Below are 24,912 nucleotides of genomic sequence, written 5' to 3' on the forward strand. Positions count from 1 at the left end.
AATTGGTCACATATTAAATGACACTGCAATAGCAAACCCCTGTGTAATTTTAAGTAAGTATTTTATTTGGCGTTATTTATTTATACTATTATATGTTTTTCTACCAAAATGTTTTATATATTGTCTGCCAATTCCATTCTTATTTTGACATGGGCTTGTACATTGTTTACTTATTTATTGTGCATTTACGTGTTCAAAAAAAAAAAAAATTGTAGTGTGCAAAGGTTGGATGAGGGCCTTTATGTTAGGCTTATTTATTTCCTAATTATTTTTAAGATTCAAAAAAGTCCCTGTTTGCGTAATTTCAAAATATTTATTTGTAATTATACACTGTATATTAAATTATTTCAATCTGCATAATGTAAGTCATCTGTACATATTTTTGTTAATGTATGTTACGTATTTATTATTTAAAAAAACAATTACTTAGAACAAAAGATGTAAATTATGTTCTAAAGTAGTTAAAATTTAATTTTTGCATTTAGATATGAGGGAAAATAATATAAGGAGCTGGAGGTTGGGGTTAATGCTGTTTTTGTCAACTTATTTTACGCATCATTGAAAAAAAATACATGTAACATTACTTGTAACAGTAAGTGCAATGCAGTAGCCTAATGCATGTGTAAAACCTGCTTTGTTTTATTGTTTGTTACGACTGTGCCAAAACCAGTTTTCTTTGCATTTCGGTGGTTTTGGGATGGTTGACCCCACCCCAAATAAGTAAATGAATAAATAAATAAATAAACAAAAAAATAAACATGCTCAGTGGCGACCTTTATTTCAGGTGGTTCCTGCAAAAAAATTTCGGTTTTGCATTTTTGGTTCGGTTCGCTTACATACCATCTTGGTTTTGTTTTATGATTGTTGTTTTCCCCCTCATCAAATTTATTAGCACAATCTACGCGCTATTTGTGAAACCAAGTGTGGATGCCTTAAAGTGCCTGTGACACAAAAAAGCATGTTTATTTCATAATACACGTGGTATTTTATGCTCCTGAATGAAATGGACCGCATAGATGTGTGTGGAAGCGATCGCTATATTTATTTAGTTTTTTTAATCCCGCGCCATGAAAATGAGTGACTTCCGGCAACAATCTCGAGTTGAGAAAGAGGGCGCTGTGATGTGTACGGAGGAAGGAGTCCTCTTCACTCTACAGCCGTACTGTTGTATGAGAAGGACTAAGGATTCAGCTGATTTTGCAGATTAATACGTTTGTTTTTTGCATCACGCCAGCCAGAAGGCTGCTGAAAAATATTGCTGTAACGAGGGAGAGGCGTGTGCACCTTTTTGGGGTTTCAAAAGGTTACCATTCACCGTTGGATATTGGCCAAAACAAGCCCTACTACTGCGGGACCATGGGACTTACGAGGAAGTGAGTAAACATCGTGTTTTGTATTATGTCAAATACTGGGATCATTTTAATATGTAGGTGGCTTGCATTTTGTGGTTGAGATGCTCTTTGTCCCCTCGGCCGACCACCGGCGGCTTATCGCACACCCCCCCGCCGGGAGAGCACTATACTCGGCTTATTCCCCTTTTCATGGGCCCGGTGTTCTGTCAAATTTTCCGACCAATGAGAAATTGCAACTTTGTGTTAAAAATAGCCGCGAATACAGCGATTACAAAGTAAACACTACAAACTTTCTTTAAATAAAGGACTACTTACATTTGATCATGGATGGGCATGTACCATAAAAAGATCTCCTCATACACATTAGCTGCACATGTTAGCTGCACAACAACTGCAGCTGCCCTCCTCCACTGAGTGTCTTGCAGTTTACGACTTCGCCGTGTAGTAAAGCATTATTTTGCCATATTCGTGTTGATCATTTGGCAGCTACACGATCGTCTGACGTCGGCTGGTTTATTTGGCGGTCACTGTCCAGCTGCTTCCCCGGCAAGCTCTCCTGTCCGTAGTAGCAGGGGAACGGGCTGTAAATTGCTATCCACCGGGCGGTTTGCCGATCGGCGAAGGCAATCGACAACCCAGTCGTCATGTGAAATGATCCGAGCTAGTGTGATTTTTCCGCTTCGAAAACTTTGAAACATCACTCGGTTCGGGTTAGCATGTCGGCTAGCGGTCACGCTTCTTGGTTTGTTTACATTCTTTGTAACCAGGGAAGGAAAATGCCATAAGCCTGATTTAGGTGGCATAAAATATCGTTCGGGAGGTTCGACAGTAAAGGTGAAGTCGACAATTTTTACCAATATGGAGTAACTTTTTTCATGTCGTCTTGAATAAATGCATTTTTATTATTTCATATTCCATTTAGCACAAGACTGTTATTTGTCATGACTATGCCATTTATTTAGCTATTGGGGAAAAATACTTGGATAAAAAGAATATCTTGTAAAAATATTGGAGTAGAGAGACTGAAACAATGACATTTTGTGGCTCTCTTCGTCACGTTTTCCTTGTTCTGAATAATTCCCCCTCAATGGGCTGACTGGTCCTTCTCAAGACATTTATTTAGCTATTGGGGAAAAATACTTGAGTAATAAGAATATCCTGTAAAAATATTGGAGTAGAAAGACTGAAACGACATTTTGCGGCTCTCTTTGTCGCGTTTTCCTCGTTCTGAATAATTCCCCCTCAATGGGCTGCATACTAAATCAGACTAAATCGTGACTCCGCTGACGTCATCCACCTGTTGGGGACGCGAGAGCTATTTTTCCTCCTATCATGTGCAACTTGGCGGCTTTGACCCCTATTGTCCCCAACGAAAAAGTCTTTTTGCAGACTTTGCACTCGAGGTGGAAACCTCTGGGTACCTCAAGATACGGTACGACTCTGTGATACAAGGCTCACAATAGCAACGATATGGCGATACAACAATTGTCGATACATGGATCAGGAAATCATTCTAAATCTAGTATATGCTACAAAAAAACTTTAACAGTTGTTTCGTAGCATTTCCTAGATTTTTTTTTTTTTTTACTTCAAACGGATTGGACATCAATGGCCATCAGTGCCAGCCAATGCTAGGCAACAAGTTCATTTTGGGGCATTTAACGTCATTTCTTCGTCACTTCCTTTACCTGTGGAGGCATTTATGGGTCATTTCCTGTAGATTTTGGGGCATTTACATGTTACTTCCTGTAGATTCGGGGTTCATGAAAAGAAAGTTACTCAAGAATGTTGCCAAATGAATAGGAAGTGGCTCAAAATAAACAGTATATGCCCTATGCTGTATATGCCCTAAAATGAATAGGAAGTGACCTATTAATGCCCACGAAAAACTGGCTGTGAATGCTGTGGTTTCAGTGCTATTGACAGCGCTAAACTTCCAATCCAGTCAAAATAAACACTATTTGTAATGGAAGATTAATACCTACTGCAAATTTCCATTAAAATTAAGGCCTTCATCATCCGTATTTTAAGACATTTTAAGACTTTTAAGGACCCGCGGGTAGCCTGTGAAATGCGGTATGAAACTGTTGTTTTTTTTTAAACATTTGTTTATTGACCACAGTGTCACAATGTTCTGAATCTGTTTACATTCAATTCTTTTGCACTAGTTAATACCGTCAACATTTGAGCTCATTGTTTATTTGTGATTTGCTATATATGTGTTTGTTTTTGTAAGAATTTAAGTGTTCCAAAATGTTTTTTGGGAATTAATAATCATCAACAAAAATTAAATTGACTAGAGTAGTTAAAAAAAAAAAAAAAAACATTATTAGACTAGTTGACTAATCATTAAAAAAGTCTGCAGACTAATCGGGAGAAAAATAATGGTTTGAGACAGCCCTAATCGTACACAGTGGGGCAAATATGTATTTAGTTAACCACTAATTGTGCAAGTTCTCCCACTTGAAAATATTAGAGAGGCCTGTAATTGTCAACATGGCTAAACCTCAACCATGAGAGACTGTATGTGGAACAAAAAAAAAAAAAAACAGAAAATCACATTGTTTGATTTTTAAAGAATTTATTTAAAATCATGGTGGAAAATAAGTATTTGGTCAATACCAAAAGTTCATCTCAATACTTTGTCATATACCCTTTGTTGGCTATAACGGAGGCCAAACGTTTTCTGTAACTCTTCACAAGCTTATCACAAACTGTTGCTGGTATTTTGGCCCATTCCTCCTTGCAGATCTCCACATTGATGTTTTTGGGCTGTCGCTGGGCAACACGGACATTCAACTCCCTCCACAGATTTTCTATGGGGTTGAGATCTGGAGACTGGCTAGGCCACTCCAGGACCTTGAAATGCTTCTTGCGAAGCCACTCCTTTGTTGCCCTGGCTGTGTGTTTGGGATCATTGTCGTGCTGAAAGATCCAGGCACGTCTCATCTTCAATGCCCTTGCTGATGGAAGGAGCTTTTCACTCAAAATATCTTGATACATGGCCCCATTCATTCTTTCCTTTACACTGACCAGTCGTCCTGGTCCCTTTGCAGAAAAACAGCCCCAAAGCATGATGTTTCCACCCCCATGCTTCACAATGGGTATGGTGTTCTTCGGCTGCAATTCACTATTCTTTCTCCTCCAAACACGAGAACCTGTGTTTCTACCAAGTTCTATTTTGGTTTCATCTGACAATAACACATTCTCACAGTCCTCTTCTGGATCATCCAAATGCTCTCTAGCGAACCGCAGACGGGCTTGGACGTGTACTTTCTTAAGCAGGGGGACACGTCTGACAGTGCAGGATTTGAGTCCCTGGTGGCGCATTGTGTTCCTGATAGTAGCCTTTGTTACTGTGGTCCCAGCTCTCTGTAGGTCATTCACTAGGTCCCCCCGTGTGGTTCTGGGATTTTTGCTCACCGTTCTTGTTATCATTTTGACGCCACGGGGTGAGATCTTGCATGGAGCCCTAGATAGAGGGAGAATATTAGTGGTCTTGTATGTCTTCCATTTTCTAATAATTGCTCCGACAGTTGATTTCTTTACACCAAGCGTTTTACCTATTGCAGATTCAGTCTTCCCAGCCTGGTGCAGGTCTACAATTTTGTCTCTGGTGTCTTTTGAGAGCTCTTTGGTCTTGGCCATAGTGGAGTTTGGAGTGTGACTGACTGAGATTGTGTACAGATGGCTTTTATACCGATAATGAGTTAAAACAGGTGCCATTAATACAGGTAACGAGTGGAGCCTCGTTAGAAGAAGTGAGACCTCTTTGACAGCCAGAAATCTTGCTGTTTGTAGGTGATCAAATACTTATTTTCCACCATGATTTGCAAATAAATTCTTTAAAAATCAAACAATGTAATTTTCTGGTTTTTTTCCCACATTCTGTCTCTCATGGTTGAGGTTTACCCATGTTGACAATTACAGGCCTCTCTAATCTTTTCAAGTAGGAGAACTTGCACAATTGGTGGTTGACTAAATACTTGTTTGCCCCATTGTATGGACGGTTTCTTCAAAGACCAAGAGCAGCAGAAAAAATGGAATGGCAATGGCCAGCTGTCAAAACATGAAATTGATATATATATATTTTTTTAATCAACAGCCACTAGCAGCTGTCCCCAGTACAAAAATCAGCATGATGTGCACATGAAAATGTCTGACCTAAAAAAAAGCAATAATAATATAAATTGGTTTCCAACTATAATTCTGTGTCTATTATTTGTTGAAATCACCTTCCAATCTATACACATCTGTAAAGTATAATAATGTCAAACATTTTGATGGTAAGAATAATGGTTGTTATGCATTAACTTGGTTAATGGAATTGTTTTATGGAATCAGCTTCCAGCTAATAGGCGAGACAGTCTGCACATTTAAGATTAGATTAAAAACGTTCCTATTCAACAAAGCTTATGGTCAGGCTAGTTGAAGTCGGAGTAGACTCAAAGTTTAGTCTGAGCTGCACTAGAAGCTATAAAGCTGGGGGAAGTAAAGCCACTGAGTTCTATCTCCTTTTTCTCACTCTACCTACCACTTATCTTACTTTATTTCTATTTTTCAATGTTAATATCTAGTTGTCTAGTCTCTTCATCACTAGTCACCCGATGTCCCCTTTCCCCCTTCCCCTCTGGGGAGGGGCTATTTTTCAGCTGCAGCCTCCTGACTGTCCGGACCCCAAACTGGATGGACGTCCTCGTTGCTACCCCCGTCTCATCTGGCTAGATGGACCGCTTCTTGTTCCTTTACTCCACTGCATCTTTACGGACTGTAACTTCGCCTGCTAATTCCCATTAGCGGTCCTGGGGCTTCCAGTCTATCCGTCCTGGGAGTGGATCTCTCCTGACTGCGTTACTCCCCAAGGTTTCTCATTTTCTCCTGAAGACTCTGGAGTTTTTGGAGTTTTTCCTTGCCGACATGGAGGGTCTAAGGATGGGGGAAACCCATGACTTGAATTTATTTATTCATCTTTGTTGCTTCATTTGCTGTTTCTGATTGTGTATCATATTGCCTCTGCAAAGCCCTTTGAGACAATGTTGTTGTGATCCAGGGCTATACAAATAAAACTGAATTGAATTGAATACTCTTTGATGAGGGCGATACCCTCAAAGTTTACAAAATTGAGCTGACAGCACATGACAGCCGGTCGTCTACCAATACTCACAAATATAGATAAGTATGAATCACAAAGGGCCTCTGAAAGAATTGACAATTTAAAAGTAGTATGGACTTAATCAATTTATCTCTAGCGATACCTTTCCAGTTTAAGCTTAAAAAGTAGAAAATCGCTTGTCAATCAATTGCCCACACTGTAAACTGCCTTTTTTTAGTTACATCCTTTGCTGATTGTCAATATAAAAAAATAGCACAACAAAGATAATTCACTGTATGAGAAAAAAATACATGGCGTCTCAAATAAACTTGATTTACTTCATTATTGTGTTATCATTCAATACGTTTTCTTGAGCGCCATTTTGTCCAGTGACGTCAGATTGAAACAACTTGGAAGTCGGGGTAGTTATTTTTTCTCCGACTTCGCGACTTGGACCTCCCAGTTCGAGTGGCGTTCCAATGATATTTTCCTAGTCGGAGGCCGGAAAAGTCCGACACGCAGCCGTCGTTTTTCCTCTACTATTTGATCGCTTATAGGAAGGCAGGTTCGCTGGAAGTCAAAATGTCTTTGGATGGCCAAAATAAAAAACACCTCGTCGCGATCAGCCATCATTGTTGTTTACATTTGCTTGGAACGCTTTGAGGTCGGAACTGGTACCATCCGAGTGGGATAAATCCGACTTCCCACTTCTCTGGAATGCAGCATAAACATCCTGCTTGTCTAATAGATATCATATGTATATGGAACTAGATGCAACATGACAGACTCGACGCCGTTGGCAACACATGCATTGAAAACTACGTGCGTTAGTAAACAGCCGCCATCTTAAAGCAGGAGACTTCCCTTGTAGGCTGCTGTAGTGAACCTTCCAAGCGAACCTAATTAACTTTAATCTAAAATACTCCTAAATCGGCAAAATCTTGACTTGAATCTATCTTCAAAACAGTTTTAAAACTTTCACATGTCAAAAGAAGACAGAAGGGAAATTATGGAATAACGGGAGCAATTTTAACAACTTAAACAGTTGATTCCCTAAATTTAATTAATTGAATGTAGTTTAAAGCTGCTGATACAGAATGGGGACTTGAGTATTTTATTTACAGTTTTAAAATGTTAACTTGATACTGAAATAGTCGTTTATTTAAACCTGAGAGGCTTTTTATACAATTTTTGTAACTAATGCACGAAAAATTAAAAGCATCTAATAGCTTGGGAAGTTTGTGGGATTTTCCAATGACAGTTTACAATATTATTTGCACGTTTTACTGACTGACTATGCCATTTCTGTTTGTTATTTAGAATGTTTTGTGTTTGTCACTGAATAAACAGGTCAGTTTCTTGTTACCAACCATTGTGTGTTATTCAAACTCACCTAATTCAGCTGGCTAGTTGTTATCAAGAGTACTAAAACCCTTTTCAACATGAGTCTGACAACTAAGTAAGGAGGCTAAATAACTTTAAACTTTAATACATGCTCAGATAGGCCGGTATTGGTATCGGCCAGTATCGGTATCGGATCGGAAGCGCAAAACAATATCGGTATCGGATCGGAAGTGCAAAAACCTGGATCGGGACATCCCTAAAACAAACTTTTATAATTTGCATCCTACTGATGCAAATCTTATTTAATTGGAAAAAAAAAAAAAAAAAAACCACAGAATACAAAAGCAAATATTTCCAGGAAGTCGTCATCCTTCGGCCAGACATTTTTTCGATGCCGAAACTATTTTAGTATATAAATTGTGTCATACTGGATGTCATTAAAAAAAATAGACACGCCTATTGTTGCGGCCAGGGACAAAGAAGTGTGTGAAGACCTTTTGCTCAATGCGCCCATCATCTTCAGGCAAGTGGGTGGCAACAAACCAGTCCCCGGGTGCAGGATTTGAGAGGTTAAATGTTACTGCGCTGAGTGCGCTCACTGGGACGGTCAGGGAGTGACAGTGACTCCACACGGTCATGTTTGGAAACACTGTGCCAGTCGGGTTTATGACCGGAGGAGCACCCTGTCGCATATGGCTAGAAAATAAAAAAAATACAAAATGTAAATGTAGCATGTAACAGTGTGGGCGGGCACTATTAAATAATAATCTTACATTGAGACATTCCGCTCTGTGCAGGAAAAGCTGTGACCCTTGGTTACTGTGAAGAGCCAGCGGGCGATGGCAGTCTCCTCTGGTATATGAAACCTATGCAACCTTGCGTTTCCATACCAGCTGTACTTTGACAACTTCTGAGCTGGCTTGGACGACAGCTCGGATACGAATGTCACCTCCGCATCTGTGATGTGTATTTTCACATGTAACAAAAAATAACATTTCCACAATGTATTAAGCAGACAACACTCAAGTTAATAGAATAATAAAAATAGATGGTGTGGAACTGTGTTCCTCATTGTCTAACTTTGTATTGAAGTACATTTGGGCTTACAGGTGAACATTAACCATGTCCAAGTTTAATCACAACCAAAATTTTGTTTTTTTCGTGTTATGCTATTGTTTCCTTTATGCTACTATTTAGTTGGCATCTTAGTATTTCAGTTTAAATTAGTGTTTTGGTTCATTTCACATTTGTGCCTTTGTGTGTCTTGTCCTTGTAACTGCCCATCGATTTCACCTGTTCTTTGCGTGTCACCTGTCTGTGCCTCATTGTTTCCTTACCCTGTCTGTCTATACCAGCCCTCAGTTTTTGTTTGGTCCTTGTCTGATTGTCATCCGTGTTGCGTCATGTGTTCCTGTGCTCCGTCCCGTCGTGTTCAAGTTTCCTTTCTCCATAGCTTTGATTTGCTACTTTGTCCTTGTTTTGCTCATTTTCAGTAATAAAAGAGAATGAATCTGCTAAGAAGTCAGCTTAAACAGAGGTGTGTAGTAACTAAAGATGCACCGATACCGATACTAGTATCGGCAGGGGGCGCCGATCCGGCCCGAAATGGTGGTATCGGCGAGTACCAACAAAGACGGCGCCGATACCATTTACCGGTCCATTATTATAACATTTGACCGCAGCCTTTTTTTTTCCTCCTGGCGCTCACTACACTCTGTCTCCGTGTTGTGTGATGACACGTGAACACCAAGCAGCTATCACTTTTGGCCTGCTCCAGACCAATGAGAACGGGCCAATAGCCACTCCAGACCAATGACAAGGCCGCTTGGCGGCGCCGACATAGCGGCGGTCGGGAAATATTTCAAAATAGAAATCCCGTCAATTAAAATCAATGGCTGCATGCAAGATTTGCGGCCTGAAAGTTTCGAGATGTGGAGTTAAATCGGCCTGTTTCAATTCCTCCAACATGATAAAACATTGGAAGACGAAGCGTGAACGAACACAATGAGTTTGAGCCTGCAAGAGCAGGACTGCTATGGAAGGGCGCTGGACCGGTGCAACAATCTCTGGTCAGTTCACTACGTCAACTTTACTTTGTCTTTTACTTAAAGAAATGTTGCAGTAATTTGGGAACTGTTTCCAAAGTAGGGTTGCCACCTTTCAGAAATAGAAATAAGGGACCCCCCCCCCCCTCCCGAAAAAAGGAGGCTAATAGAGAGACGGGATGCTGTGGTCAATTATTATTACTTATAATTGTTAGCGTCCGCAAATGCGGAAACAAGGTTGGACCTCGAAGCGGACAACAAGCAGGGGATACGTATAAGGGTTTAATGATTGCAAACAAAAAAAATAACACGCGATCGCGGGATAGTAGAAATAACAAAAGGAGTCCGTGACAGCAGGTCGACGGAGCTCAATACTACAAACTCGAAGGTTAACTAAGACGATAAGCAGCGAGCCAAAAAGTCAAAATAAAAACACTCAAATACCTGCACAGGGTAGAGGATACAAACGAGTGCAGCACACTAATAGAAAAAAAACCAATGCAGGGGCGTAACAAGCAAATGTAGCGAGACTATAGTGCGAGATGTCAAATGGCAATCAGCAAAGCAAATATCTCGGCAGCCTTCTCTGAGCTCACCCGTGCTTAAATGCTGGGTTGATGAGCCCGCATTGGATTCAGGTGCGACATCAGGAACGCCCCCACTAACAGCCCAGCAACAAAACACAATCTAACCAGCAGCAGAATGTGACAATAATTTCATGAAAGTTGCACTGTTTGGCCTTTGAGAGGTTTAAAAAAGTTTACTCAGTTCATTCAGAGTTCATTATTATGAACTTATTTTTACTTTCTTACTGTTGGGCTAGTATTATACTTTGTACAAATCCTTTTCCTATTGTGCAAAGGTAAGCAACAGCCTGACAAAGCCTTGATAGCAATGATTTCACATCCAATTATGTAGTTCTTTGGGGGAAAAAAAAAAAAAATATATATATATATATATATATATATATATAAACGGGGTGGTATCGGCATGGTATCGGTATCGGCCGATACTGCACAGCCAGGTATCGGTATCGGGGCCAAAAAAAAATGGTATCGGTGCAACACTAGTAGTAACGTATTACATTTACTACATTACATTTACTCGAGTCACTTTTTGTGATGTCATTCTTAGAGTAGTTTTTCTAAGAGTAGTTTTACTAAGCCATACTTATTACTTGAGTAGATTTGTGAAGAAGAAACGCTCCTACTCCGCTACTTTGGGCTATACTTGTCCTTCCATTTTTCCTCTTTATTCTACATATTAGATTTTACTTTTTTTTGCCACCGATGCCAACAGTAGCTCTACCAGTTTCAGCAATGAGACGTCGCAACAGTCATCACATGAAGACATGATTACAATCAGACTCAAGCAAGCTATTCTATGATCACGCCGGCCTGTTCAATCACATGGCGTCTTTGAAGCACTGTAAGCATGCTATCTGACATAGAGCGCTGCCCTTAACATGACTGGAAAGCACAGACTTCAACCAACCTCTCTACGTTTTATTTGGCACCGATTGACTGCGGAAAACCATGGATTACACATGTGCCGATTATTGGTTTCACGGTATACCGTGGTATGAAAACGTCACGGTTTCAAAGCCGCAAAAAATTTCCGTCACACCGTTCCTACGGTATTAGCTATAGTTTAAGTCCCAAAAATGCAGGGAGAATTCCCTCGCCTGCAGCTGCAAGAATCAACACTCCTCCACCGGTTGTTGCTCAGTGTCAGTGAGTCAGCTGTGCTACACAATGGCTGGAAGAGCTGAAACTCTTGAATTTGTTCCCCCATTGAAGAACACGAATTCGCTGGTAAGGGAATACTTCGGCTTAGTGGTGTCAACAATAATCGATGCGGCGATGCATCCCGATGCGGGGCATGGACGATTCGATTCGATGCAGGCAACAAGCCGAATCGATTCAGCGCATTTTAAAATATATAAGTACGTTCAAAAATCTTCCCTGCGCAATTCTGGTGATGCAACGGATTTGGTTTCCCCATTTGTATTATTACTCTCATGTTTACCTGTCGAGTAGAGCCTAGTTCGGGCCTAAAAAAATCCAGCCCGACTCGACCAGCCCGCATGTACTAAAGCCCGACCTGGCCCGAGCAATCAACTCAACTTGCAGCCCCGAGACGAAAAAAAAAACTAAATTTTATTTTTTATTTGTATGCCCGAGCCCGAAAAAAGCCCAAAATTTTACGTTTTATTTGTAGGGCCGAGCCCGAACCCCCCCCCCAAAAAATGTACATTTTATTTATAGGCCCGAGCCTGTTTTATTTGTGGGGACTCAGGCGGAGGAGGAAATGCTGGATGCGATGCATGGTTGCGTTTTGTGTGATCACATTTGTGACGATGCCTTGGTGCATAATGATAACAAATTAAAGCCTGTCTTTTGTAACAAAATCTCCCAGTTAAACAAGACTGTAAGATGCATATTCAATAAACATTTATATTTTTTATATTTGTGTGTCCGTTCTATCAGGTGGATAGTTCATGCGCCATTTCCTCGGCAAAATGCAATACACATTTATTTTAATTTCTTCGAGTTGGCAGAAAAAAAACGCAAGTTTTCTTAATGTTTAAATAGTCTGCATATTTTTATGATCATTATAAATGCATTTACACAACGAAATAATGCTGGAAAGGTTTGTTAGATATATTTCTCTGTGGGATATTGTGCTCACTATACGCGCCTCTCTGACAAAGAGAGGAACAGCAGCATATTCAAAAATAAACTAAAATACTTTTAAATAACATTCTTTATTTTAATTAGTCACCTCAGAACACACAAAAGAACAACCTGCCTTAAGGAGCACTGAAACAAAATAAATAATGACGTTTTAAGGAACACCACGAACTCCACGATGTCCTGCTTAGCACGAGGAGGTGCAGCCCTCGAAACAAATGATAATAACGATGTTTGACTAATATCTTTTAGGCCAGTAGTTTTTAAAATGTCTGCTCAGCGTCAATGTGCCAGTCTTTCTGCTCTCGTACGAAGAGCAAAGCGCCACATTTGTTGCATTCGGCAAGGCCGACAGTTTTCTGGAGCATCTTCCACTATCAACTGAAATCCTTTCCACACACCACTCGTGGATTCTTGCCTTTTCAATCCCACCGTCTTTAGTTTGCTTTTCACCTCTTGCGACTCTGTATCGAAATTCAACAAGGAAATACCAGGATGCAGCGTTGCAGACTCGTGGAGAGCGCCAAGAGCGGGTGGGGAAAATTAAAAGGAGGGCGGGGCCACGGCATTCATGTGCGCAAACAATGCACTGGCTCATGTTTGTGATTACAAAAGCGCCGTCTCTGTTTTATCCAATTTATTTATTTTATAAGTAGTATTCCTTAGTTTAACATCTATACATCATTTTAGTATACAAATATATATTTATTTTTTTTAAAAGTTAGCGAGAGAGAGAAGTCCGGCCAGACCCGACCCGAACGTAAATGATTGACATTTTTGGCCCGACCCGGCCCGAAATTCGGTCAGTCTGGTTCGGCCTCAAGATCTAGGCTCTACTGTAGAGGGAGCTACTTTACATTCAAATATCAATCCATTTCCTGGATTGATATTGCGATAAAGATGCTGCTGCACTGCAATATTTTCTTTGTCGTTTTCTTTAATATTTACTTGAATATTTTTTTTGATGGGTCGTTGTGACTAAAATACAGTGACTGTTATTACTGATTTTGCACAGGAGTTCAGATGTTGCACTGTGTGAAAGGCTGCTACTGTGTGTAAAAAAAAAAGAGAAAGCCCTGGTCTCATTCAAAGCACTAATCAAATTCTGTGATCTGTTTTATATATGTACAGTATATGTATACATATATATATAAATATAAATATATATATATACATATCTGAAAGCATACTACTTTCATTTGACTTCAACCAGGAGTGACACGAGCCAATAAAAATTTGCTTAATGTCTGACCACTTGTGCTGCCTCATGATTCACAAAAATTATGCTTTGCTTTAGAATTTTAATGCATCCCAGGCTTTAATGCATCGCGATGCATTGCCGAATCGAACCGAATCGAATCGTGACCCTCTGAATCGAATCAAATCGGATCGAATCGTGGCCCTCCGAATCGTAATCGAATTGAATCGTGAGGGCAGTGCCGATGCACACCTCTACTTCGGCTACAGAAAAGTTAGAGACAACCACGGCTTAGAGGAGGAGGGCCAACTGACATGTAAAACATGTTTGTGGAGGGTGGCTGCTGAGGAGGCAATACCTCTAATATGATTACCACCAGCTACGAGAGTTAACTCCAGCGTATTTATGGTGTCTAGTGGTGGTAAAACGTGCAGTTTTTTCTCTCTCTGGCAACTGTCGGTGTTGAGAAAGAGTGTGTGTGTGTATAATTTAATCATGATATGAGTCATACAGTACACACGTACTTTTCATGGAATATAATTCAATTATTTTTGTTCTGGTGGTAATATTGTTGAGCTGTGGCTGTGGGCTTAGGCCAGTGCTTCTCAATTATTTTCTGTTACGCCCCCCCAAGGAAGATGTAAATGTTTCGCGCCCCCCCAAACTCTGCCGCCACTGTAAATAGTATCATTTGTCTATAATATTACTATTATAAGTACACCTCTGCCTCACATTGTATCCTTTTTTTTCCTATTAGAGAAAATAACAGATGAACTTATAAAGTATAACTTCATTAAAATTGTTTTGTTTGTAACAGAAAAGAACCTTCAATTTGCCTGAATTTTAAAAAAAAAGTCACATCCAAACTGTAAAAATACACTCAAGGTACATTTTTGACCATTTAATACTGAAAAATAAAATCAGTAAATAATCACAAATTCGAATTGATTAGAAACATTAACTCATGAGGAAAATATGCTCAAAAATTTGACCGAAAAAAAACAAAACTGAAAAGAAGAAGAAGAAGGGGGGGGGGGGGGGGAAAGTGTCTTTGGACAGAAGGACAGTTTTTATTTTCGCTGCTCGCTGCTCACAGTATCACCTCCAGTTTGCAATGGTGTGGGGTTATTTTGCACTGAGCATGATAACAGTGCTCACTGGTTTACTGATATAACACTGACAAAGCGGGACGATTGTTGGCAATATTCGGCTCGTTTTCGCTGAAAAACAACCAAGCGGCTTATCAATGAGATTGGGGTCTAATGTCTTCAAGTGGCGTCTTAATTGATTTGGCTTCCGGTGTTGTGCCGAAAAATGTCCCCCCACCCCGCGTGAAATGTCCCCCCTGCTGGCAGCGCTTATTTATGAGGCTTTATTGAGGTGAAAACATCAAATGTTTTCATGGACGCATTACAGTAATGGATTTACGACTGTAAAATCAGTTTTAAATAAATAAATTACACAAAATACTAGTACTGTACTTTGGTAACAAATCGTGGACTGGGCCACGTAACCATCTTTGAACAGAAATGTATTAGTCTACAGGTTTTCACGACTGTATCCCAATGACAATCACACAGGTATGACATTTATTAGTTCAAGCAGAGTAAAATAATACATATTCACGGTACAAGAAAATTGTTTCCATGTCCATCGATTGGTAAGAAAAAGCTGTTTATACGAGTGACATGTGGGCGCTCAATAATAAAATAAATGAACAAATAAATAAAATAAAATAAACGTTCAATAAAGCGTTATAAATAAGCGTTCCCGTCAGGGGGGACATTTCAGGCGGGGTGGCTATTTTTCGGCACAACACTGGTCACAGTACAAGATTTATTAGTTCAAGCAGAGTAAAATGATACATATTCACGGTACAAGAAATTCGTTTCCGTGTCCACCGATTGGTAAGAAAAAGCTGTTTGTACGAGTGACGTGTGGGCGCTCCCGTTCGGGGGGGACATTTCACACGGAGATGTTATTTTTCGGCACAACACCGGCTGTCCGCTATAATCATTTTTAGACACAGTAACCAGTGGTCTTTCCTCATCTACCACTGTATTAAATGTTACAGCCAAAAGGCAAACGGCCCGAAAAAAGCGCATTCTCGGCGGCCGAGGGAGAACCGTAGGTGAGGGCGGTCGTCGTGACGATCCCAAGCCGAAAATGGCACTTCTTGGGCGGACACGTGAGAACCGGAGAAGACAGTGGGTCGCTGCGTGAGTCCGTCCGGAAAACTGCTTTCGAAAACAGCGCACAGCTCTCCAGCTCTTCATGAGTCTCTTCCGTGTGCTCTTGCTTATTTCAAAAATACTGCGCGCACTTTGAAAATGAGAGCGCCACTGCTGCCCACTGAGTGGATGTGCAAGTACACTTTATTCTAGTACAGCAAAAAAAAAAAAAAAAAAAAAAAAGCATGTTCCCCGAGGTCACCTGCGCCACCCCTGGCATCGCTCTGCACCCCCCCTGGGGGGGCGCACCCCACTATTTGAAAAGTACTGGCTTAGTCTCACCTATTTATTTATTTATTTTAATTTGATTTAGAATATTTCAGTTTTTTTTTATCTATTTTGACTTAACATTATACTTATGTTCCAATTTGCTAATGTTTTGAAAAATACAAATCCTGTTCAATGGAAAAATTTTTTTTCCTTGCTGGAATTCAATAGGTTTTTTTGTATTTCTTTGGCTTAATGTGGTTTTGTAATGGGTTATTGTACAGTATAATAATAATAATAATAATAGAAGTTTATATAAATAACTTTGTGGTGAATAAAATACCATTGTTTGAAATTGAAAAAAAAAAAAAAAAAAAATTATGTAAGCGGTTACTCTCAAAGCTACTCATGACTTGAATATTCTTTTCACCAAATACTTTTTTATTTGTACTTTGTGTACAGGGCAAAATTACTTCATAATGGTCAAAACTGTTGACTTCACCTTTACGGTCGCACTTCCCGAACGATATTTTATGCCACTGGAGTTAGTCCGGCTTTTGTCATTTCCCTACCCCGGCTTCGGAGACGGAAGAAAGACAGTAAACAAAGCAGGAGGCGTCACAGCTAGCCGACATGCTAATCTGAACCGAGCAGTGTTTCCAAGTCTTATTCACGACTTTTGAAAAGGAAAAAGCACACAAAGTACCCCGGATCACATCACACGGCAGCGGGGTTGACTGTCTTCACCGACAACTTGCGACGAGCAAGTTACTGCTCGTCGTTCCCCTGTTGCGTGCAGAAGTGCTCGTTGAGGGGGAAGCAGCTGGAGAATGACCACCGAGCGGCTGGTCCAATCTTCTTCGCCTTTTGAAAGCGACAAAAAGCACAACACTATCCCAACTCATGTCACACATGGCGCGAGGGTGACAGCCTTCACCGATCGGCGGCGAGCAAGCTCGTTGTTCCCCTGCTGTGGATAGAAATGCTCATTGAGCGGAAGCAGAGAGTAGCGCGTGGCTGCCCAAGCCCAACCCGAGGATAGTGGTCTATTGCTGGGCACACGAAGAAGTCTGGACGACATGGCGCACCGCAGATGAGAGCAGGGGGCTTCACGAGCATAAGCCGAGTATAGCGTTCTCGTGGCAGGCAGGCAAAGAGGACCGAGAGGGGCGTGCCACAAGTCTTCGACCGAGTGGCCTTCTCTGTGGATAATCAGCCACAAAATACAAGCCAGCTCCTTATTAACACGTGTGCCATGATCCCACTATTTGACATAATACAAAACACATAGTTACTCACTTCCAAGTCCAATGGTCCCACAGTTGTCGGACTCGTTTTGGCCAATCGCCGGGGTGAACGGGAACTTTTAGAAACCTAAAAAAGCTCACACGCCTCTTCCTGGTTCAGCAACTAAAACCTGCAGCACATTTGGCTGGCGTGATGCAAAAAATAAACGAATTAATCCGCAAAATCAGCTGAATCCGCAGTCCATCTGCATACTATAAAGCAATACTGTACTGTGAGATGCTGTCCCATGTGACGTCACTTTCGCATTCGTCCTCAACCCGAGACTTAAGCCAGAAGTCAATCATTTTCATAGCGCGGGATTCAAATAATTGAATAAATAAAACGATCGCTTCCATACACATCCAAGTAGTCCATTTCATTCAGGAGCATAAAATACCGTGTGAAATATGAAATAAACATGCTTTTTGCTGTCATAGGCACTTTAAGAGAAAAGTCATAATATTCTGAGATAGTAGTCGTCATATTACGAGAATTAAAGCATACATTTGTAATATTATAAGTAGTGATGCATGATAATACATTTTTCAACTGATACCGATAACCGATAATTTCCTCCTCATTCCAACCGATAATGTCAAGCCGATAATTCTATTAAAAGATTTATGTAAAATTTTAAAGTATACACAAAAGAAAATATTACTGTGCAAAAATATAATTTATTGCTCTCTTTTTCAACATAAAATATGAACAAGTATTCAATTCCAACATATAAATAATGACAGATTGTCTGACATTGTGTAATGGTAAACTTTTGGCAACAATTACTTACAGAGTAAATACCTAAGTTGCACAAAAATGCCTTTAAAAGTAAGCCATTCCTAACATATATAACATTAATACACTGCAAAACACACCTCCCTAAAACTAGTCAGTTTTAAGTGTAAATCTATTGGAAATAAGTGAAATTATCTGCCAGCCCTTCAATTGTATTTCTCTGATTTCTTGGAAGAAAAATAGCTAGCTGAAAATGATCTTAACAGCCTTATTTTAAACAATACATTATTATACTTAATCCTAAAAAAAAAAACTTGGAAGAAGAAAAGATTTTGAATAATATTTGTAGCTACAGAATATTATTGTTATTTCATTACAACAGGAATGTGCATATTTAAATTGATAAGTGTTAATAAGTGCCAATAGGTTTTGATTATCTACTGTGACTGTAATTGAGCAGACAAATAAGTTAAATTAATTTGAATAGTGATTGCTAATGTTATATGCTTTTTTGCACACTGTGAAAATGATTAACTCAAAAGAGTGAGATGTCATGTACCCATTCTGCAGCGCTTTGTTTACATTTGCGGCACTCACGACATTTGTTTTACAGCAGCTAAACTGATACACGGCAGTACTATTTGGATGGAGTTGGAGCTCGCATCTCCGTGCGTGTTGTTTTGTGTCTGAGTTTTTTTAAGCCGAAAATAAAGGCAGCGTTACAAAGTCATCTGACCGCTCGTCATTTTACATACTGAATGCATTATTGACTGGCTGACTTCGTTTTTTTCATGTTTAAATTATCATCTAACCACTGTGCCGTCATGATAAGCTTGCTTACTGGACATCACTTTTCCAAATGTCAGTGGTGAAAATGTGATTGGCATGTTTTTCATGAAGAATGGTGGTCGTATAAACTGCATTATTTTTTTATCCAGGGCTTTGGCTCTCGGGTCATTTCGGTAAAAAAAAAAAAAAAAACGTGTCGGCGGCGGCTACGTTCGTACCGGATTATCCGCCCGCAACGGCCGGTTCGCCGCGGCGTATTTAGGGCCTGGCTCTGCTCGCACGCCGTGGGGGAACGCTCAAGAAACCGGGGTGTTCGCCGGAGGTCCTAAAGCCGGGGGAACCGGGCTCTCCGTATTCGTTCCAAAAATCTTTGTGATGCAGTTTTAAATGGATGCTGGGTTAGTGGTTTTGAATGAGGACGCTTTCTTTCGGCCTCGTTGAACTTCTGCGGTACATGTTGCGCAGATGGTGAGAGCGTCATTTTTTTTAGTAACAGCCGCCATAATATTTAACTATTTCATGTCGTGTAACTCCGCCTCCTCAACCCCTCCTCCCTCAGGGTCTTCAGAGAGGGGAGGGGTTGAGGAGGCGGCGTGCTGAATTCTTCGGTTGTGCACATTTGGAGGCTAAATCAAGTATATAATTATCGGATTGCATTATCGGTTGAATTTTTTTATTATCTGGATTATCTGTGTGACGTCATAATTGCCATTATCGGCCGATAATTATCGGCGACCGATATTATCGTGTATCTTTAATTACAAGATTAAATTTGTAATATTGCAAGATTAAAGTCGTTTTGTTGCTCATTTTTATGTTATGTGAAGTTGTTTGGTTTCACTGGCAGTGCCGTTTTTTAGCAGCCCTTATAATTCTCATCTTAATACTTATTAGTCTTAGTCATAGTTTAGTCATTTCAAAATGTTTGTCTAGTTTTAGTCGACGTTTAATCAGAATTTTTTTGTCTGTAAAATTCAAAAGTTTGAGTCCAAAAATGAACAAAAGTTTTCAACATTTTCGAATGAACATTGACGGGCAAGCACATAATGTAGCGTCTACAATAGGGTTGCCCCCTCACTGGTACAACAGGTGTTCCAACATTTCAGGATGCCCATCATATGATGATACCTCTCGTTACAGCGCATCCACGTGCATGCACAGAAGGATATTGGACACGAACCAATTTTCCAGTCATCGTAATGGTATACCGGAGAAGCAAAATACTGATTTTAACAACGGATTCATGATACAGTGGGGCAAATAAGTATTTAGTCAACCACCAATTGTGCAAGTTCCATTGAAAATTTATTATTTATTTATTTATTTTAATTAGGATATTTATTCATTTTTTGGTAAATGGGGTGGAATAAAGTTTTCTTTAACTGGGGTGGAATAAAGTTTGCCTACAGGCGTCTGTGTCCATCATTTTCAACAACTGGTAAGGGGTGAAGATGTTTATTTCGAGTTTCATTGTGTCCAAGTTTTTCTGTATTGCAACATTCCGCTTTTGTACAGTACCGCTATTTTACCATTCTCTAGTCAATGGGGGAATGGTTTTTTTGCTGTACTATGTTTTTAGATGTAGCGGTTTGTCAGTGATGTTCTTTTTTCCTCCTTTAAAAGCCATTCAAAGGCCATTCAGAGGTTTTTGACACACTGTACTCTGTTGCATTCCTTTTTGTTCAGGGCTGCGCACAGTTCCCTCTTACTACAGGTGGTGTTTGACCTTAACGTTACAGAAGTTGACAAGGGGGGACTTAAATTTGGCCCAGTAGATTAAAATTTACCTCAGTGTGTTTCTCACTTTTTCCTAATGTAAGGATTTTTATTTACTGGGCCAAATTTAACCCAGTGCGTTTCTCACTTTTTCCTCATGTAAGGATTTTAATTTACTGGGCCAAATTTAACTAAGAGTGTTTCTCACTTTTTCCTAATGAAAGGGTTTTTATTTACTAGACCAAATTTAGCTTAGTGTGTTTCTCATTTTTTCCTAACTAAAGACCAACTTTATTTTTATCTATGGGGCCAAATTTAACTCAATGTATATCTCATTTTTCCTAGCGGCAGGACGAACTTGATTGGTAGCTCGCCTAATTGATCATGAAAAATCGTTCTCAATACACCTGTACAAAGAAGTCACTGTGAGCTGATGCCTATAGTCACATGACCAGAGACAACCAAGGATTAACCCTTTGAAGCGGTAGTAAATTGTTTTAAAGGGTATTTTACAGGAGTCCTGAGGGAGACTTGCAAATTTCGCCCATCCCTGTTTAAACTGTTCATCAATTGCTAAATTTTTTTCCACCACTTGCTAAGGCTAAGTTCTAAGGCAACATCCATGTTTTCACAATCCCCTGTTGGGACTGGTGAGGGGGAATGAAGGGAATAGGTACCGTTCTCGCACACGCCATATAATTGTTTGCATTAGTCTAACACATTCATCTAACTATAGTTTAGGCAGACTTCACTCCATGCCCATGGACAAAGTAAAGTGAATCACCTTATCAGGGCTCATGAGGGGGAAATGGAAAAATGGTACCGTTTCTCGTAGGCACCGTCTAACTGTTTGCATTACTCTAACACACGTAATATAATTAATCAGGGAATAGTATCGTTTCTCATATTTATTTCTCATATCTGGCGTCACCGTGGGTTCTTATGGGTTAACACACCTAAAATAAAATAAATAACACACCATAGTTTAATGAAAAGAAGCAGAATAGATACACAACGGCATCTTATCACAGAAGCCCAATGTGTGCGTCACGAGCAAGACTGACGCACCAACTCTTGCAATCAGTTCTCCCGACCACCAACAAGGACAAAGAGGAGCGCGTTTTGTCCTAAAACAAGTAGCCCAGATAACAAAGTTGATAGCGGACGCTGGGGACGTCAAGACCAGCGTCAGTCGCTGTGGCAACCACGTCCCATCCACGGACGAACCTAACCGCCCAAAACCGGCCACAGAGGGATGGTCCCGAAACAACACTCAGCCACACCTTCGGCCCGGCCTACTCCACCACGGACTTGAAAAACACTGGACACTGAGATAACACAGATTCGCTGCTCAGAAACTTTTCTATGTAGCCTTGTTTTAGATTCAGTATGGTTCCTCCGTCCTCTGTTTTTGCCTTGTTTTTTGACCATTGTCGACGAGTAAATGGTCAACCTGTTTTCGGTGAGCCTTCTTCAAACTTTTGGAAAATGGAGTCAGTACAAAGGGTTAACACAAGAGGTGAACGCGCGGAATTTCCGCCTTCTCGGTTGACTCACGCGGAGGCGACATCAGCAGAGCGGCACTTAGTTCGGCTGTCGCCGTTTCCATGTGGCTCTGGGGGGGCGAATTCCAACATCCTACTTGAAAAGATTAGAGAGGCCTGTAATTGTCAACATGGGTAAGCCTCAACCATGAGAGACAGAATGTGGAGAAAAAAAAACAGATAATCACATTGTTTGATTTTTAAAGAATTTATTTCCAAATTACAGTGGAAAATCAGTATTTGGTCACTACAAACAAGCAAGATTTCTGGCTGTCGAAGAGGTCTAACTTCTTCTCACGAGGTCTAACGAGGCTCCACTCGTTACCTGTATTAATGGCACCTGTTTTAACTCATTAACGGTATAAAAGACACATGTCCACAATCTCACTCAGTCAAACTCCAAAATCCACTATGGCCAAGACCAAAGAGCTGTCAAAGGACACCAGAGACAAAATTGTAGACCTGCACCAGGCTGGGAAGACTGAATCTGCAATAGGTAAAACGCTTGGTGTAAAGAAATCAACTGTCGAAGCAATTATTAGAAAATGGAAGACATACAAGACCACTGATAATCTCCCTCGATCTGGGGCTCCATGCAAGATCTCACCCCGTGGCCTCAAAATGATAACATGACGGTGAGCAAAAATCCCAGAACCACACAGGGGTGGTAGTGAATGACCTACAGAGAGCTGGGACGACAGTAACAAAGGCTACTATCAGTAACACAATGCGCCGCCAAGGACTCAAATCCTGCACTGCCAAACGTGTCCCCCTGCTGAAGCTAGTATACGTCCAGGCCCGTCTGCGGCTCGCTAGAGAGCATTTGGATGATCTAGAAGAGAGCTGGGAGAATATGTTATGGTCAGATGAAACCAAAATAGAACTTTTTGGTAGAAACACAGGTTCTCGTGTTCGGAAGAGTAAGAATAGTGAATTGCATCCGAAGAACACCATACCCATCGTGAAGCATGGGGGTGGAAACATCATGCTTTGGGGCTGTTTTTCTGCAAAGGGATCAGGACGACTGATCTGTGTAAAGGAAAGAATGAATGGGGCCATGTATCGAGAGATTTTGAGTGAAAATCTCCTTCCATCAGCAAGGGCATTGAAGATGAGACTTGGCTGGGACTTTCAGCATGACAATGATCCCAAACACACAGCCAGGGCAACAAAGGAGTGGCATCGTAAGAAGCATTTCAAGGTCCTGGAGTGGCCTCGCCAGTCTCCAGATCTCAACCCCATAGAAAATCTGTGGAGGGAGTTGAAAGTCTGTATTGCCCCAACGACAGCCCCAAAACATCATCAAAACAAGAGGAGATCTGCATGGAGGAATGGGCCAAAATACCAGCAACAGTGTGTGAAAAGCTTGTGAAGAGTTACAGAAAACGTTTGGCCTCCGTTATTGCCAACAAAGGGTACATAACAAAGTATTGAGATGAACTTTTGGTATTGACCAAATACTTTCCACCATGATTTGCAAATAAATTCTTTAAAAATCAAACAATGTGATTTTCTGGGAGTTTTTTTCACATTCTGTCTCTCATGGTTGAGGTTTAGCCATGTTGACAATTACAGGCCTCTCCAATATTTTCAAGTGGAAGAACTTGCACAATTAGTGGTGTACTAAATACTTATTTGCCCCACTGTACATTTCATCATATACATGTTTTTTTTTTCCATTTAATTATAATAACACCCAAAAGGAGCTAAGCGTTTTCTTTGTTTTTTAACCGTTTTCGGATTGTAAAACCTGCTATTAGTTGTCCCATGGGTCAAGTTCTGCGTTCCTACATTGGGTATTCACATTTACAGTATTATTCACAGCATCTTTAAACTATTTGATGATCGTCGTTGAAGCAGGTATACATCAGCAGTAACATGATGTAGAAATCTTCCATATATTTGAATTTTGATACAGAAAACGAAGTGCAGTATAGTGTACGCCGCATGTGGTTAGTGCACAGCACAGATGGAAAATGCTTTCAGCACCATAGTCAATCTCCTGGCATTGTTATGTTTGTTCCACTATTACATTTTAGTAATTAGCTGACTATTGTGTGTCCTTTACAATGCTGCAATATGATGCTGAATAAAGCATCGATATGGTAAAATGACTCGTAAAGGCTTGCATTAGACTTGTTCATACAGTAAATAATGTGTGGCTTCACTAATGTGATTTTATTTACTTTTACACTTTTAAGGTGCAGTGTGACTTTTGTTCGTGGTGGACCCATTCACAATGTGCAGGACAACACCACGATACTTTTGTTAAATTCCACAGAGCTGGAGAATTAAGATGATATAATTTTTTAATGTCAAAGTTCAATGTATCATGTGATTCACTGCTTTGGTCTTCTACCGTGACAAATTTTATGGTTACAATGTCCACTGTATGTCGTGGGACAAATGTTCTGCAAATATTTCATTTTTTTTTAAATACAGTGGTACCTCTACATACGAAGTTAATCCGTTCCAGGAGCTTGTTTGTAAGTCGAAATGGTCGTATGTCGAGCAGGATTTTCCCATAGGAATACATTATAATTCCATTAATTCGTTCCACAGCCCAAAAACCTGCACTAAATCCTTAAAAAATACTGCTGGTACTATTACAAATGGCAATTACATATAGCAAAACAAATAAATAATAAATAAAAATCGGATTAATAATATAATAATAAT

General features: G+C 40.2%; 1 protein-coding gene across 3 annotated transcripts in view; it reads right to left on the reverse strand.

The window, feature by feature from the left end:
- The window catches only part of pgap6 (post-glycosylphosphatidylinositol attachment to proteins 6), a 91,710-nt gene that overhangs the window by 60,418 nt on the left and 6,380 nt on the right, over positions 1 to 24,912 (reverse strand). For all 3 annotated transcript variants that reach the window (XM_057856696.1, XM_057856695.1, XM_057856697.1), the window contains exons 2-3: positions 8,562 to 8,745; positions 8,283 to 8,484 (exon numbers count right to left, since the gene is read on the reverse strand). In XM_057856696.1, coding sequence (XP_057712679.1) covers positions 8,283 to 8,484; positions 8,562 to 8,745 — 386 coding nt within the window. The remainder of the gene's footprint in view (positions 1 to 8,282; positions 8,485 to 8,561; positions 8,746 to 24,912) is intronic.

Source organism: Corythoichthys intestinalis, chromosome 14 (genome assembly GCF_030265065.1).
Source record: "Corythoichthys intestinalis isolate RoL2023-P3 chromosome 14, ASM3026506v1, whole genome shotgun sequence".
Lineage (NCBI taxonomy): Eukaryota > Metazoa > Chordata > Actinopteri > Syngnathiformes > Syngnathidae > Corythoichthys > Corythoichthys intestinalis.